The sequence below is a fragment of the Haemaphysalis longicornis genome, unplaced genomic scaffold (genome assembly GCF_048455015.1).
Source record: "Haemaphysalis longicornis isolate Haplotype H1 unplaced genomic scaffold, Haemaphysalis longicornis Haplotype H1 scaffold_2, whole genome shotgun sequence".
NCBI classification, from domain to species: Eukaryota; Metazoa; Arthropoda; class Arachnida; order Ixodida; family Ixodidae; genus Haemaphysalis; species Haemaphysalis longicornis.
Window position 1 is genome coordinate 259,361,583 of NW_027526295.1, and position 15,922 is coordinate 259,377,504.

The 15,922-nt window shown below is 47.0% G+C and overlaps 1 protein-coding gene across 1 annotated transcript in view; it reads left to right on the forward strand.

The window, feature by feature from the left end:
- The window catches only part of LOC144170478 (clavesin-2-like), a 52,898-nt gene extending 39,970 nt beyond the window's left edge, over positions 1-12,928 (forward strand). The window contains exons 2-8 of the mRNA XM_077700309.1: positions 21-329; positions 4,540-4,699; positions 6,599-6,660; positions 7,586-7,779; positions 10,709-10,819; positions 10,917-11,016; positions 12,491-12,928. Coding sequence (XP_077556435.1) covers positions 50-329; positions 4,540-4,699; positions 6,599-6,660; positions 7,586-7,779; positions 10,709-10,819; positions 10,917-11,016; positions 12,491-12,645 — 1,062 coding nt within the window. The 5' untranslated portion in view covers positions 21-49 and the 3' untranslated portion in view covers positions 12,646-12,928. The remainder of the gene's footprint in view (positions 1-20; positions 330-4,539; positions 4,700-6,598; positions 6,661-7,585; positions 7,780-10,708; positions 10,820-10,916; positions 11,017-12,490) is intronic.
- The last annotated feature ends 2,994 nt before the right edge of the window (positions 12,929-15,922 follow it).

A 15,922-nucleotide genomic window follows, 5' to 3' on the forward strand; every position in this document is an offset into this window, starting at 1 on the left:
TTACCTTCCCCGGTGCGCAGGCGAAGCTCGCCGGGACGAGGCACCCACCATGATGAATGGCGGCGGCGGTGGCGGGGCGGCCGGTGCCGACTCTGCAGCGTCCGAGGAGGCCCGTCGGCGGGCCAAGAAGGACAAGAAGCTGATCAAGAAGTTCGAGAAGGAGAAGGAGCGCATGCGGCAGCAGCTGGCCCTCGAGGACGACTTCGCGGACCCCATCAAGGAGTTCCTGCCGCCCGAGGAGGAGGAGAACGACGAGCTCCGTCAGAGCGCCATCCACGCGCTGCGAGAGTGGGTGCTGCAGCAGCCGCACTTCGTCAACTGCAGAACAGGTGGGCGTACGGAGACGTACCAGGGTAGGAGGCAGTGAGAGTGCGGCCCTTTACGTTTGGAGGGACCGACAAGCGATTTTTGTGGAGTGTATAAGATGTAGCTCATATGGAAACCAGAATTTTATTTACTGGGGTGACCGCAAGAAAATTTCTAAATATAGCGGGGAAATGGTTTTTATTTCGCATTAAAACGTCTGAAGTCTGAAAGGGAGCGAAACATGATGTCTAAACGTGACACTACGTTACGTGTCCAAATAACTCCGTCGTTTTCAATGCGCGATTCAGAAATTGCATAAAGGAATAGGAAAGGCTGCATATTATCTTTTTACGTTTTTAAATACCTCTTTTAATCTCACGTGCAGTTAAAATTGTGTCGTGCACGGCTCAGTGTCATGGCTAATAGCATTCCTTTTGGCGGGAGACGTTTACCTGGTAGATCTAAACGTTTCGATTTCGAAAGTTCTAGGGGGGCTATCAGCAAAACAGTTTCGGGTCAAGGTGTTTTAAGTGATCACCTTTCGTTCGGAATAAATAAAATAGACTCCACAAAAATCAGTTGTCTGTTTTAAGGTGGCGAAATAATTTCTTCCCGAAGGTTCGCCTCCTTCTTTTATAAGTATGCTGGTCCTTCCGGCCACTTCTCCGGCATATACATGTTCTCCATAAAGGCGTTAAAGGGCCGTGTCCATTGCATCACCTTCAACAGCCGTGGTTGGCACCTGAAGTAAAGGATCCAGGCACTCTATGGCAATCACGTGACTCAGCTCCATCACAATGCATTCGAATGAACAATCCACGCCGTCAACAAACAAAATTCGGCGAATGACAGCGACGTCCATGCCATTAGACTCAAATCTGTGGTCTGCGCTGTGCCATTCCGCAATGCAGAACGCCATGCTTGCACTGCGTGATGCCACTGGGCAGACAGAACTTTTGAACCAAATCGCCATACGTCGAAATTTTATTGTTCATGCAAATATTCACCAAGCGGTTGCATTGTGGTGGAGTTGAGCCACATGCTTGCCTTTGAGTGCAGAATGACGCACGCTGTGCCTACGTGCACGCTTTGCGCACAGTGAGGTAAGTTTCATTCTCCGAGAAATAGTACTTACGGAAGGTCATCTCCGCAGTCTAGTATAGCTGCGCGTCTTCAGTATTAGAAAGCTGGTTCGGGAGAACTTTTGAGCGCGCAGTCTTGATGTTTTGTTTCGAAATGGTGTGTCTAGCGAATGGCAGCACGTTTGGTAAACTTGTATTGGTTCGGTGAAGTGAATACGGAAGACAAAAAGAAACGCATAAAGTAATCGCTGCTGCGTACTAATTCGAAGAGGCTAAGGCCGAGCGGCCCGAGTACCGGTCAGCATTCTTATAAAAATACTTCAGCTTGCATATGTTCGCCGTTTCCTGTGTCACAACAGCCAATAGCACGTACAAGGAAGGGTATGGCGCGCTTTGTTTGGTCTAGAAAGAAGTCACGTCGTTCCCAAAGACGTCCATCCAGTTTGCGTCCTTCGTTGACCTTTAGGAACAAGCTTTAGCATCCCGTAGGGACGTGCCATTTTTGTCGGTGCAGACGATTTCCGGTGGTGTAACTGTCACTATAGGACAACGTCTTCTGGGGGTTCTGCAGAGCACAAGCGCCTCGCCTATGTCCGTTGATTTGCATCCACTTGCATAACGCTTGCAGAAATCAGCAGCAGCAGAACAATCACAAAAACACGCACACGACGAAACAGAGCTTGCATGACTTCAGTCGTGTTTGCTTTGGTCGAACAAAAGTGGGACTGAACGAACGTTGAGCGATCAACACAGCAGGTTAGGACTGCAGAAGGGCTTGAATCTCGCCAGCAAATGTAACCATATAAATATGAGCACCCACGTATTACAACCCACCCAAAAAAGTTTAAATAAATAAATAAATAAATAAATAAATAAATAAATAAATAAATAAATAAATAAATAAATAAATAAATAAATAATCTAGGAACAAAGAAAACACGAAACGAGCGCATAGTGCACAAAAATCGGATTACAGAATAGCCGGACTCACGTGGAACACAATAACAAGGAAGTTCACGACCCAAGATCGGCGAGCGGACTTACCTTTTTCAGAATAGTTCACAGATTGCATTATTCTACTTGTTGATGACGATTATTGAGAGAGACCACCATTTCTGCGTACGCACGCCGCCCGATATCGGCCGAGATGTGTAGTTAGTAGCTGCTGCAGTTACAATGGGCACGCGGGGTCTCCATTGCAACTTTTAATAAGTTGCTTTCATGTTTGCCACGGCGAAAGAACGCTGCCATAGCCATGATCTGTGATAGCACTCTGAATGTCCCAGAAAAGGTCATGCAGAAGAGAGAGAGCTCGCCTTTTCATTTTATTTGTAAAGAGGTCCACGATAGCCTCGTCGACCCGTTACCCCTCCTTCCCCTATACCTCTATCAAAGAAACAAAACTAGTCCCCCTGATTCAAGTTTAAACACAAGGCAAAATATTCACGCGAAAAAGAAAGTGTTCTACTTAGGCTTTACTTCACGAAGTTCCTGTTCTTCGCTGACCTGGCGCTCAGGAACCGCGATTTCGATGCCAACGCCCCCGTGAAACTTTGGCGCGCCGATGTTTGCTTCCACTGAGATCAGCAGCTCGAAACGAGGTACTCCGACGAGCCCACAGCCGGGATTGTGGACATGGGCGTGAGGAGTCCTATCTTGGCGATCCTACAGACGTGCAAACAGCACGGTTTCCTGCGCAGAATACGAGTGGTCTCACCGCATTCTTTTATTCATGTTCTCCCCCCTGCCAAGCCCTTGGGTCCACCGAACGACGTACGCGTGCACTTGGCTGGGGTAATTATAGCCACGAATGGCCACCTGGCGCGCCTTTTATAGCGGCCGTGCCCCCCATCTCACGCCGATCTCGCCGAATACCGTTCTGCCCCTATGTGCCGCATGTGGTGTTCACGTGCCTTACCGAAGAAGGCTTCCCAACCAGTCAGGGTCAAGTGTGCACTCGAGTGAAATGTGAGGGTCAGGGTGGAGGAAGCTTGTTCTAAACTCAGGTGCGGCGGCCTGCCGCTCACTGCCTATACTTTCCGTGCTTCGAATAATGAAGTCCGCGGCCATGCCGAATTTGTCATGGGGGTATACGAAAAAAGCCCGTCACTGGGCGAGGCTGCGTAAATACTTCCTTATCGTGCAGAGAAAATTGTTTCTTCTTCTTCTTTGGGACCTGTAAGCACAATGTTGCTTCGTCGGTTGCATGGTTCATGAGCCTATAGACGCGGCAGCAAAGGGGTGGTAGCCTGCTTGGCCTCTGTTGGTTTGGTATACTCCAGACCGTGCATTGTATTCACAGGCTCCTATTAATAGAAAAGCAAAAGGGGCCTAAAATAGGCACGCACTGTTGCTGTTGCTGGTGGGCTTCTCAGTCGATATTCTATGACCAGCTTGCTCTTTTGAGGTATACCGAGGAGCACCCCCGGCACTGAGAACACCAATTGTTTGGCCTGTCCTGAAACGTCATAGAGAAAGCAATGCGGCCACCTGCAGGATATAAGTTCAGTCACGGGATTTAAAATGATATCTTACGCGACGAGATAGTTCCTGGCTTGTGAGTCGTTTCGAAATGGAAGCCTTTGGTGGTGTGCGGCGGAAAGGAGGACATCGAAATTGATGAGCGGTATCTGGTCTGAGAAATGTGTCACTGCAGAGTTCTACGTGGTCCACTTTCAGCGGCCGTCGTATTTTCGTAAACGATATTCGTCTATGAGACGGCTCAGCGTAGATGTTAAGAGGAAACATTATTTCTTGCATGTTATACCTTGATTTTGCGACCATTGCTAGGCGTAACACAAACACGCGCGCTCCTTCAGGCGAGTTTCAGTGAGTGGGCTTTGTAATAAACTCCAGTTTTCTGAGTCAGCATTGTCCAGTTCACGTCCCTGTCTTGAATTTTCGCTCTCTTTTCACCATATATCCTTTCCACCAAAGAATCATGACATGGCTTTACTAAAGTGCCAATTATTCTGTACTTATTCAGTACGCGCGTCAACGATGCCCCATGTGACCAGGTGCCAGGCGACGGACTGTAATGTAGAAAAATGCGTAGCATCACCCAGTCTTTATTTCCACCATTGCCGTGCGCTGTCACACAACTCGGTTTCATTGCGTTGTTTTTTTTGTCGGCTCTCTCGTTTTATTGCAGATGACAAGTTCCTGCTCAGGTTCTTGCGTGCGCGCAAGTACTGCATGAGCTCGGCGCAAGACGCCCTGGACAAATACCTGACCGTGCGAACGCAGTACCCCATCTTCTTCAAATGCCCCGACATCTACGAGGAGTCCCTGCGTGACCTTCTAGCCAAGGGGTGAGCTCTGCAGCGACCAACATGGGTACCGTCGAGCTATACCGTGACGTCCGCGCTCTGTTTATCGATGTCGTTAACGAAGTAGATTAAGTGGAACGGTACAGGTACGCAGTGCCAATAACGAGTACTAAGTTGCCCACCCCCCTTTTTTTAGCCGGGAAAAGAAATTCTCCTACGGACTTTGAAGGCAAAATAACCCGGGCTAATTACAGCGGTAGTGTAATCGCGAATTATAGGGCCATCCCGCGTGTGAGGGTTGTGGAAAACTATGCGTTTCTAAGCGCCCTCGTATCACCTCCACTGTAGTGCCGGTTCGCTTACCTTTGCAACTCCATACCACACTATCTGCAAGGCGACACATTTTGTACGAGTTACCCTCTACCTCCTTTACTTATCTTCTAAACCTCTATCTCATTAGAATTACGAAAAAGGAGCTGGCCGTTATCTTTTGCGTCCCCGAAGTTGTAACTTAGTATCTAAAGCACTCAAAGTCATCGCGGCGGGATTGCCATTGTTCCAGGAGGATGTAATATCTGATTCTATAGTGCTAATGATGATAGTTTAGCCATTAAACCTAAACCATCCTCATCATTATCACTAGAGAATCAGATAGTATACGCAACAAGCCAAATCTACTTACTAACTCTACAGAATTAGGGTAGCAGAACGGGACTGGTTGAATAGTTACCTACTCAGTTAGCGTTTCAACTGAATTTTTATCCACCTGAGGTTAAGTACATACAAAAAAAAGAAGTTAACAGTTCGAGTTAAAAGATTGCAGTCGTCCTAAACGTAAGCTGGAAAAAAGAGAGGGCCAACGGCTTTCTTAGTGAGGTAGGATAACGACCATCACATCTGCATTCCTGACCTGTATGAGGATGTCAACAGCGTGGACAGAGTCCAGAGAAAAAAGAAACGGTCAAGAGCCTGGCGGGTGGTAATCTAATCGCTTAAACTATACCTCATTTACTGTTGAAGCCTGTCTTTTTTGCTCGGCTGTGTTCAGTGTTGACTTGTCCTATCTTTTTTTTTTTTTTACCGTTCGTATTTATCGGTATTTTAAGCCAAGAAGATCCACAGAATTGATGGAGTAATCATCGTCTTACTTTGTACAAGAAAACTTAACAAACGAAAAAGAATGTTTGTTCATCAGCGTTTTTCTAGCCCGAAGCACGAAAATTCCCTCAGCGATCAGAACGGTTCGTCTTTGTAAGCCGCCAAAATGTTTACTACACACACAAAAAAAAAACAACCTTACGACAGTTAAAATGTATGACCACACTTAATGTAGAAGAAATAGCCCGGCTACTCTGCCAGTCCGCACACAAAATAAACGCTTTAATTGACCCCCCCCCCCCCCAAAAAAAAAAAAAAAAAAAATTACGTTTCTTTTGTTTGCCCCGTATGGAAGCATACGGTGTACACTACTCTCACCTTATTCCCATCTCCTCAATAAATAAAATGTTGAAGATAGATGTACTCTGAACTACACGGTAAGCTTCACTATGACTGACAGATTGTCCAGTTCAATCAACATGCCACGACGGATATGTTCAATCAACTATGAGTCCGCTATCCATAAAATAGCCTCTTCTCCTAGTGTATTTATTTGCAAATAAGGCAATGCGGTAACGATTTGCCTCGAAAGATACGCCTTCATTACAAAGCCACCATAGCTTAATGAAATGCTTCCAGCACCGCCGTTTGACTGGACTTGGCTAATTACGTTATGGACATGATGATGGCTACGTAACAGATAAGAAAAATTATGCAACATCTTCTCTTATAATTTCTTGTTGTGAATTTTTTTTTATTAAGATCTAATCCTCCGCTACTACATTATACCTTACCAGAGCGTTGGCTTTTACATAACTTCTAGTTTCGTTCTTTTTCCTTCAGGTACTTCTTCCCGCTTTTCGAAAAGGACAGCCAGGGGCGTACAGTCGTGTTTGGGCTAGCCGGTAAGTATACGGGTGCTTGAAGATATCCTAGCAATGCACGAATGCTACGATCATATCGGGCAATTTATACCGGTTTCATTAACATTGACGAGCGCTGGAAAGACATCTGCGAGCACAAGCCAATAGTTCGGAAAGCCTGGCAATCATGTACTGGTATAACTGAGACTTGTTTACAAGAACAAAAAAAGACGCGAATACCAAAGAAAAATGTTGGCGGGACAGGCGCTGGAAATCAAGGAGAATTACAAAACATCGAACCGTAAACTCACCGAAAACCATGCTCTTGGCACATCACTTTAAAATGCAGATTTCTTCTTTGGATAACGGAGTTCTTTTTTGACACTGCCAGTGAAGTGGTGCTTACACAACTCTCCGCCTTATTCTTAATTTGATATCTCTGGAATATTTCTCTATCCGCGCACGGGTGCTCCGCAAAACGATTGTGTTTTCAAACTTTTGAATACACAGGCAGGGGCGGCAGTGATGAGCCAAATGTCCAGCTCCCGCAACTGATTGTACTGCTGCTCTTTGCTCTCGCAGTCGGTCGTTTACGCACCGCCCTGTCCTTTTGCCACAAGGCAATGGTATCTTGTATACCACGCCAACTTTGCAGTCGATGAGCCGATCTGCGCGCTTTTTCTGACACCCTGCTTCTTTCCTGTCCTTGTTCACGATGTTAGTTACTTCAATTAGTGCACCCTTAAGGCATCAAATATGACTTCAAAATAAAAATCTCGAAGTGTTTTTCTGGACCATAATTTAAAAAATGCCTGTTCTGTGGCAAGCTACTGACTGTGCCAATACGCATATGTGCCTTTCTGAGTCATCTAGCACAAAACATGCTCGTCCTTACTCCCTGCCAAGCTCATCGGGCAGGGACAAAGGCACCAATTCTTTTACGTCATCCGCCTTTCGGCGCGTGAAGGTGCCCTGGACCCCCGCATCCACAAGACGATCGACATCTACCGGGCCTTCTCTATGAGCTTCGAGGCGCTGCTGGAGGACGAGGAGAACCAGAAGAACGGCATCACGTACATCCTCGACGAGAGCGGATTCAGGCTAAGTCACTTGGCTCACGTCAACCTTAGGGACGTCCAGCGGGTCATGATCAACGGCGAGGCAAGTGGTCTTATACTTGGTTAACGACGCCCCTGCTCTTGTTATATATTGAGAACAGTGAGCGCACACGTGGGATGTTCACTCTTCACGTAAACGCGGGAGCTAGTAGCACTTGCTGCTTCAAGCACGCACGTTCACGCATGCAGATAATGCTTCGTAGCCGTGCAGCCCTGCCGTACCTACGGGTCCGCTTCTAAGCTGTGAAATTGACGCTTGCCGCAGAGCGAGGTACACACTGTCATATCCGGGAGGAAAGCTTGGGATCTGGTTTGTGTTTGTACGGAACCAGTGCCTATGCAAGAAAAACAAGGTGAAACCTGTCGGGCCACGACAAAACACTAACACTTGATTTCCAGTGTGTTCTTAGGTATTGGAGGGACAACTTGTTCTGTTTAGTGGCGAGACGTTACTTTGACGTTGCCGGCGATTTCAAAGTTGTGTTAAAATGTTTGATATTAACAATGGCGGTTTGATTTAGGAAGGCAGGACAAGTTGTTATTCAGAGCAGGACGTTTATATCGGTTAGAAATAGTGGTAACAAACTGATGGCACACTGCTGAAAAATTGTTTAACCACCAAAACTACTCTTTATTCTCCTAAATTATAAACAAGCGCAGTGACGATGGCATAGAAATACTGCGGGGATATTACACCATTTTAAACCCGGAATTGCTGAGTATGAACTATATATCACGCGGAAAACCGATCTACGCGAATTTAGTCTTCGAGTGGAGGGATCAGAAAAAATGAAGCCTTGGTGCGTGTGGAAGAACACTGCAGTGACGTGCTTAGTGCTAACACAACGCCGACGAGAAGGCAGGCGTATTTCAATGTTTTTTTTCAGGAGAGCAGTCACTTTAGATACGAAGCAGAAGAAGGATCCACAGGAAGCAAAGTTGGTTGTAAGTACGCACCGCTTGGTACACGAGATGCAATAGATTCGGCAAGCCAAATATGAACATAGAGATGGCCTTCCTTTCAAGACGAGCGTGACTACTGATATCTCCCGAAGCGATCGAAGTCCCAGAAAAATCTTGACCACAGCTAACCGTCGTCAATTTCATTGCTCGTCTTCGCCACCCAGGGCCGGTGGCAATTCTGAAACCAGTGCACCTGAATATATCACATCGGAACAGTAGTTATCCAGGGTACAGCAGTGAGAAGAATTTGGGCTCAAAACTGCCTGCTACTATCTTTTTAACGCTGCCTAGGTGGTAACGGGGGTGAGGGGTGGGGTAAGGGGAGGGCGTGACAGCCCCTGGACGATAGGCACAAGCGTTTCCGGCATGACGTGAGCTGTACAGCGAAACAGCCCTAACACGCGCTTTTGCCGCGGGCTTCTCTGAACTGAAAGCCTCAGAAACTAGAATCCCTAACCAACTAAACACCAAATAAATAAAAGGGAGTGCCCCGGGTATTACAGATACCGTTTGACGAGAAGCAAGCTTATACAAAAAGAATCACTACCACTAAAATGTCACCCGGTATAGCACATTGCAGCCAATCTGAAAAATGGAATCGTTTTAATGTGCTACTTGACATTGAATAACCAGGTTTTTTTGGAGTCTTCCGTTGTGGCTGTGCACGAGGCATTGTCAATAACTGAACATGCAGAGAGCTGCCCCGCGCCATATTTTCCACGAAACTTTGAGCGTGCAAACATGCAATATACACAAAATGAACGGAAAATTACATTAAATATCGCATATATTGTGCCATTATTGTGTTCGTGGCCAATTAAATTATGAGTGCGGGATGTGCCATTTACGGTTGACGTTGCGAGCACTTAGAGAGTGTTACACGGGACACAACATAAATGGTGCCAATTCGGTTCCCAAGTATGTAGGTAGCTCTTCTCAAACCAGGCATTGCGTGGAGTACAAGCGGCCTTTAAACCAGCGGGTATAACAAGTACTGCTGGCACACCGGCTTTCTACAACCTACCGTAATTATTCGCTCACACTACCAATAAAAAATAGAAGAACAGGCTGAATGAGGCAAGGTGTCACGGGCACACAAAGTACGCTAAAGATTAATTTCAAGGTTCACAGTTTTTGAATTAACAAGTTTTCGAAGTTTTCAACGTGCAGTGTTAGCATGCATAATGTGTGGCACTGCTAATTGAAACGTTCCTTGAAAGTTTGCTATAAATACACCGAGGGCATGAAAATTCCCGCTCCTTCCCCCGAGGGGAAGACGAGTAAATGGAGAGCATTGGGGCCTCAGTACTGGTTGAAGGCAGTGTTGCTTCCATCGCTTCTTCCGTGATGCTGGAGTAGCAGACACGAGTAAACGTGGGAGCAAGCGTCAACCAAGGAAGGAAAAAGCAACGCAGTGACTGAAGCACGAGCGACCGCTAGCCGCTTTATATTTGCAGCGCGCGCAGTAGAGGGAGAGCAGTACGGGGGGGGAGAGCGCGCATGCGCAAGCAGCGCGCCCTTCCACGTACCACCGCGCTGCTATCACGCACCTGTTACGCCGAGACCGCGACGGAGCGAACGGGCTGACTACGACGCATGCGCGCGCCAGCTGCTGTTGAGAGAGAGGAGAGAAGGAGGAGAGGCGCACCTGCTGCGGACGCGGAGCTGTGGACGCCGTCCGACGCAGGAAGAGGCGAGGCTAAGAAATGCTCTGCATTTAAAAAAGAACTTCGCGTGTCATACTGCCACTCTGACAGCATTTTGTTCTTGAGGAGACTGGTAGGGGGCATGACGTGTGCATCTGCGTTTTTTCTGACTATTGTTCATCGTCTTTCCTTCTTTATAAAGTAACAAAACAGTCACTCTTCATTACGTTTTGTAATTACGCCTTTTTTAGTGAATGGTCTGCTAGTATATACGGCGTCGTTTGGGATACAACACCCAAGCTAACCCACCTTCCGACGACTCGAACAACCAGAGTTGTCACGGCCGACGTTTCTCCCCCACAGAAAGGCTGGCCCATGCGTCACAAAAACATCCACTGGGTGAACGTGCCGCGGTACATCTCGGCCATCTACGAGCTGGCACTAAGCATGTTCAGCCGGAAGCTTCAGAGCCGGGTAAGGGATGCAGCAGGCACGCCAGCGGGGCCTGTTGTCTGCTGAAACTGCCGTCCAGACGCCCCGAGAGTGCGAATGAACTGCCGCCCCTTTGCAGATGTTCGTCCACTTCGAAGTGTCTAGCCTGCACGAACACATAGCGCCGGAGATCCTGCCCCTGGAGTTTGGCGGCTCCATTCCCATCAAGGAGATGGCAGGTGCGGCCATCAGGTCACCTACAATACCACGCGCAGCTGCCCCGCCTTGCATGTCTTAGTTAAACCGTTACTCCACGAAGTGGAACAAAGAAAGCAAAGGAGACGGGACAAAAGCAGCAATTTTTCTTGTATTTGATCATCCACTTCACGATGTAACTGCTTAATACGACCTTGTAACTAACATCACGCCTTAATATCACGATGTAACTGCTTAACAGTTCAATTTTTACAAGTTTTAAGCAATAATTCCAGCATGAGTCTTTAGGAGTGTAATCTAATTAGAAAAATACAATTGACATACAACTCAACAGCCCAAGAATATTCCGAGTGACAGCTAATGTTCCGATTATGCAGCCGCCCTGGGAAGTACGAGAAAACCTCAGCAGACCGATTTGTGCTGAAGAAGACCCATCTATCCGCATGTGTCAGACGTATGCGTTCTATCACTTTGATTAAATTAACACGGACTTCCAGTCCCATCTCTGTCTAAATTCATCATTCCAAACTCGCCCCGTAACTACGCTATAATTACTGTTACGCTGCGCCTGGAAACTAGAATTGATTTGTGGCAGATTCAAGGGTGGTTCTCACGCTTCTCAAGCTACTCCACTTGGCTTTTGTTGCATGCATTACAGCAGTTGCGCTACAAACGTACACGTCGTAGTGCTCGCTAACAATTTGTTACCTTTCAGCGGTAGATCTTCGTTATGAGGATATCCGGCGTGTCACGACTGAAGCAGAGCGACCCTGATAAGCCAAACATCAACTATGTAGCCTAGCCACTTACATTCACCGCACTTGCGCTCAAGATACGGGAACCATATTCGTTAAGCTACAAAAACGCAACCCCAATAGGATGCTCACAAACTGTGGCAACAGCACCTAAATTAAATATCTCTGAGTGGCAACCCTGCGATGTAAAAACGAAAATTGCTACGCGTCTTTCTTTCAAGGACACAACTAGGGTACCAAGAAATACCTTAATAACTTTAGCTTGTAGCTTCTGCGGATGCGAGCTATAGAGCCAGACTATCGAGGGCCATCCTTCATGAGGCTTTTTTTGTTGTTAAGTGTGATTTTCCTACGGTTTACCTTTGCGGAAAAGAAACTATTTCAATTAACTGCTGTACTAATTAAGAACCAGCTTCGTTACCTTTATTATGCAACTTAAATTTAAAGCAGCGCAAAGTATCGATTGCTGCTTTAAAATTGGCATCGCGCAATGCTACCCCGTATGCCTTATCAGAAATGTCCATTTACGGCTTTCGCTCAAATGGATTGCCGGCTGAGTACATGGTTACTGCTCCGTGATGGTTCCCGTGATAGGCGTAATTTTTTATTCAATAGAAAGTAAACAAAAGAGGATTCTCTTAACTGAACGCACAGGACCGAGTGGATGTTGGGAGACCGCACAGCTGTCCCTATTGTAACCTGAACGATGTTCTGCTCTCTCCCACTCTCTCTGGCACCCAAGCTGCGTGGATCAAGGAGCTCGAAGAGAAACGGGACCTGCTCATGTCCCACGACCTGATGGGAGTCGACGAGAGCAAGCGGATCAAGAAGGAGAAGCGGCAGGGATACGGCCTCATGAGGCTATGGAACAGCATCACCCGGTTAGAGGTCTACTGATCGCCCCTCTTTCCCCCCTTCAAGATGGACTGACTCGACAACACACTGACACTGACGACGACGATGACACCCATTGGCAGCGCCACCGCCGCTCGTGCTGCGGAATGGCGCATGTGCACCTGCGTGCTTTTCTTTTCTTCTTATTTCCCATGTAGTGTACTCCTGTTTTTGTTGCATCTTCGCGAGTTCCCCGTTTCACTGCGGGACAGCCACTCAACGGACGGAGAGAGACAGAAAAAAATATTGTTATGAATTGCAGATAATAAACGCACATCTTTTTTTACCATTCAAGTGACGTTAAAAGAACGAGTAACGCACATTTTTCATCGATGGGCGGTGAGTACGCATGAAATTGTTATGAAGGATTGCTGGCATTACAGTCGTTTAGGTGCATGTTGTACAAACGTAGAAAAAGACTACGCTTAAGCCGGGTTTAGAGGGAGGTGCTGAGAAGATATATTAATACGCTAGGCGATGGGTCTATTCGTACAAGCACAAAAAACAACCAAACGCTCCTGTTGCCCGCCTTTCAGGTTAATAGGGGAACGCCATTCACAATTTTCTGTTCATGATGTAGATCCCTATTTTGCTGTCCCCTTAACAAGCAGAGGATTGTATTCCGTTTAGTAAGGAGTAAGTAATACCAATGATGACAAATACAATGGGACTGAAGTGACGAAAGCACGGCCGTATGCACTAAAGGACATTTTTTTTCTCCCTGAGTCCAGGATTAGATCATATTCTTTGACAACAAGGTGAATGCCCGAGTCAAACGTCTCTAGCCGAAGACAAGCAGGACCCGTCCTGTTCAAATAACCTTAGACCTCTTAGCTTCCCCAAACGTCCGGTAAACATCGCAAACGGGGTATTTTTGTACGCAAACTCCCGAACGTGAGTATGCGGCTGGTCCAGGGATCAAGGACCGAGTTTATGATAAATTGGGATTGAGAGACTCGCTGAAGGACCACAGTAAAGAAAGCCAAATGTGAAAAACTGCAATGAAAGCATAGGAGAATTAGTTCGGTAGTTTGGCAATTGTTTTGCCTTGAAAATAGTTATTCGGGAACTTTAGGAAAACGAAAAATGTGCGATTGGATCGGACGCCCGCGCGCATCGCATACACGCACGCATGCACGCACGCGGGAAGACACAGACAGACAGACAGACAGACAGACAGACAGACAGACAGACAGACAGACAGACAGACACACGTGAGCGCGCACGCACGCACACACGCACGCACACACGCACACACGCACACGCATACACGCACACACGCACACACACACACACGCACACACACACACACGTCGCCCCACAGCGCAAATATATTGTCCACCTACCTCCCCCATACACGTCATAGGGATTCAACCCGCTTATTCATAAGAGCTCAAACACACTGCTAGTTTTGCGACTTCGAAACAGATGAGCAACTTTGGGCTATGGTAGAGATTCCTGAGAAATTTTCAGCCTCAAGATTTCATAGTCACGGGCAGAGATGGCAAAATTACTTCGAAAAAGTAATGAAATTACGTTACTTTTTAAATTTTCCAGCAATTTTGTAAAATATAAATAAATTAAATTAGAAATTGCAGGTGGCCGGAAGTATTGACATTACTTTACTATTACTTTTCAGAAGTAATGAAATTACTTTGACAAACATTCATCACTCGGCACGCATTCCCGGAATGCATGAAAATGGAACGAAGAGGCACGAGAAAGCAGGCAGAGCTCTCATCGAGGCGTTGTTTCCCTTCGCGTTCGTAGAGTTCCAATGGCCAGAGTCTCTCTGGGCATCGGAACTCTACTTGGTCAAACTTTTGTGCAGTAAGAGAAGCGGACAGGCTGTATCGTAGTCAAAAGTAATTGAAGAAGTAATGAGTAATTTCCATGAAATTACTGGCTTAAAGGAATTCATTACAATACTAAATTAACAACACTCAAAAGTAGTTCACTACATTACTCATTAGAGCAAAGATAACTTAATTTGTGTAATTTAATTACTGTAATTTCATTTCTGCCAAGCCTGTTCATGGGTCTGCTGATGTCAACTGTAGGACCGACGCCTTTCCCACAGGAATTAGCCGCTCGTACCATCACGATCCACTCTCGGCGCCGGGTCGGCATGACGTTATAGTTTCCAACGTGACTACGTCCTATCTGCGTCTTCTGATTTGTAAAGTTTTCAGGATACAACCAATTCTATGACATTAAATATTTTTCTAACAGCCAATTTCCGGAAAAAATAGGGCTTAATACGTCTCTTAGAAAAACCCTCCGGGAGGGAAATATTAGGCAACGTTGGGTTCTACCCAAAAGCCAAAAGCCCTGCACATAATGCGTTGCGTGCCTTTCTCAAAACAAAAATTAATCCGTTCGTGCGTAAGACACGGCGCGTAGTCATCGGTACTGTCATGACCACGTAATTACCGTCGTGAAGGCGGGAGTGACATGTCTTGGTCTTGCTGCTCATAAAAGACAGCGGTGCCAGTTTACACCTCGTGCTCCCTGATCAAGAGCCTTCTCCCCAACACAGACATCAAGTTTCCTTCCGAAGAGGAATGAAAGTTTCAGACAATGCAGATTTTCGAGTCAACCCCGCCATCACAGCGGAGAGGCGGAGAGGTTGTCCGCGTTCGCTGCTTTTAGCGGGGAGCGTTTTGTAGAAACAAAAGCAGTTACCGCGCTCTGAGCGCCATCTGCGGCGTTGGTAGAAACCTCTCTCGCAAAGTGCCGCGTTTGACGCACGGTGGCGCTGCAGGCCCGCTGCTCGTAACAGCCTATCCAACCTGCAGCTCTGGGTTCACGGACGATATTATCGCAACTTCCGGACTTTATTATGCGAAGCTAAGTTGTTGTGCCTGTAACTCGTTTACCGTCATGCCACAGAGGGAAGTTTCGAATAAAAAAAAAAAAAAAAAAAACCACACGCACACGCACACACAGTTTTTTCCTCCTGTACGCACACTTTCATACGATAAAGCTGGGAGATGAAAAAATCTCCCCCCCCCTCAAACCAACTGCTCCCCCCCTCTCCCGACACACACACATACACACATCTGTGTCGCTTCGAACTACACCGTGCCTTACTTTATGCGCCGGATGTGGTCTGTACTAGAGCACTGCGCGGGCCTGATTTTTAAGCCCGAGCCCGGCCCGAGCCCGCTTAGTGAAGCCCGACCCGGGCCCGCTCCAGGCCCGGGCATTCATAAGTGAGCATAGCCCGGGCCCGGCCTGGGCCCGTCGTCTCAAGCCCAGGCCGGGCCCCGGCCCGGTC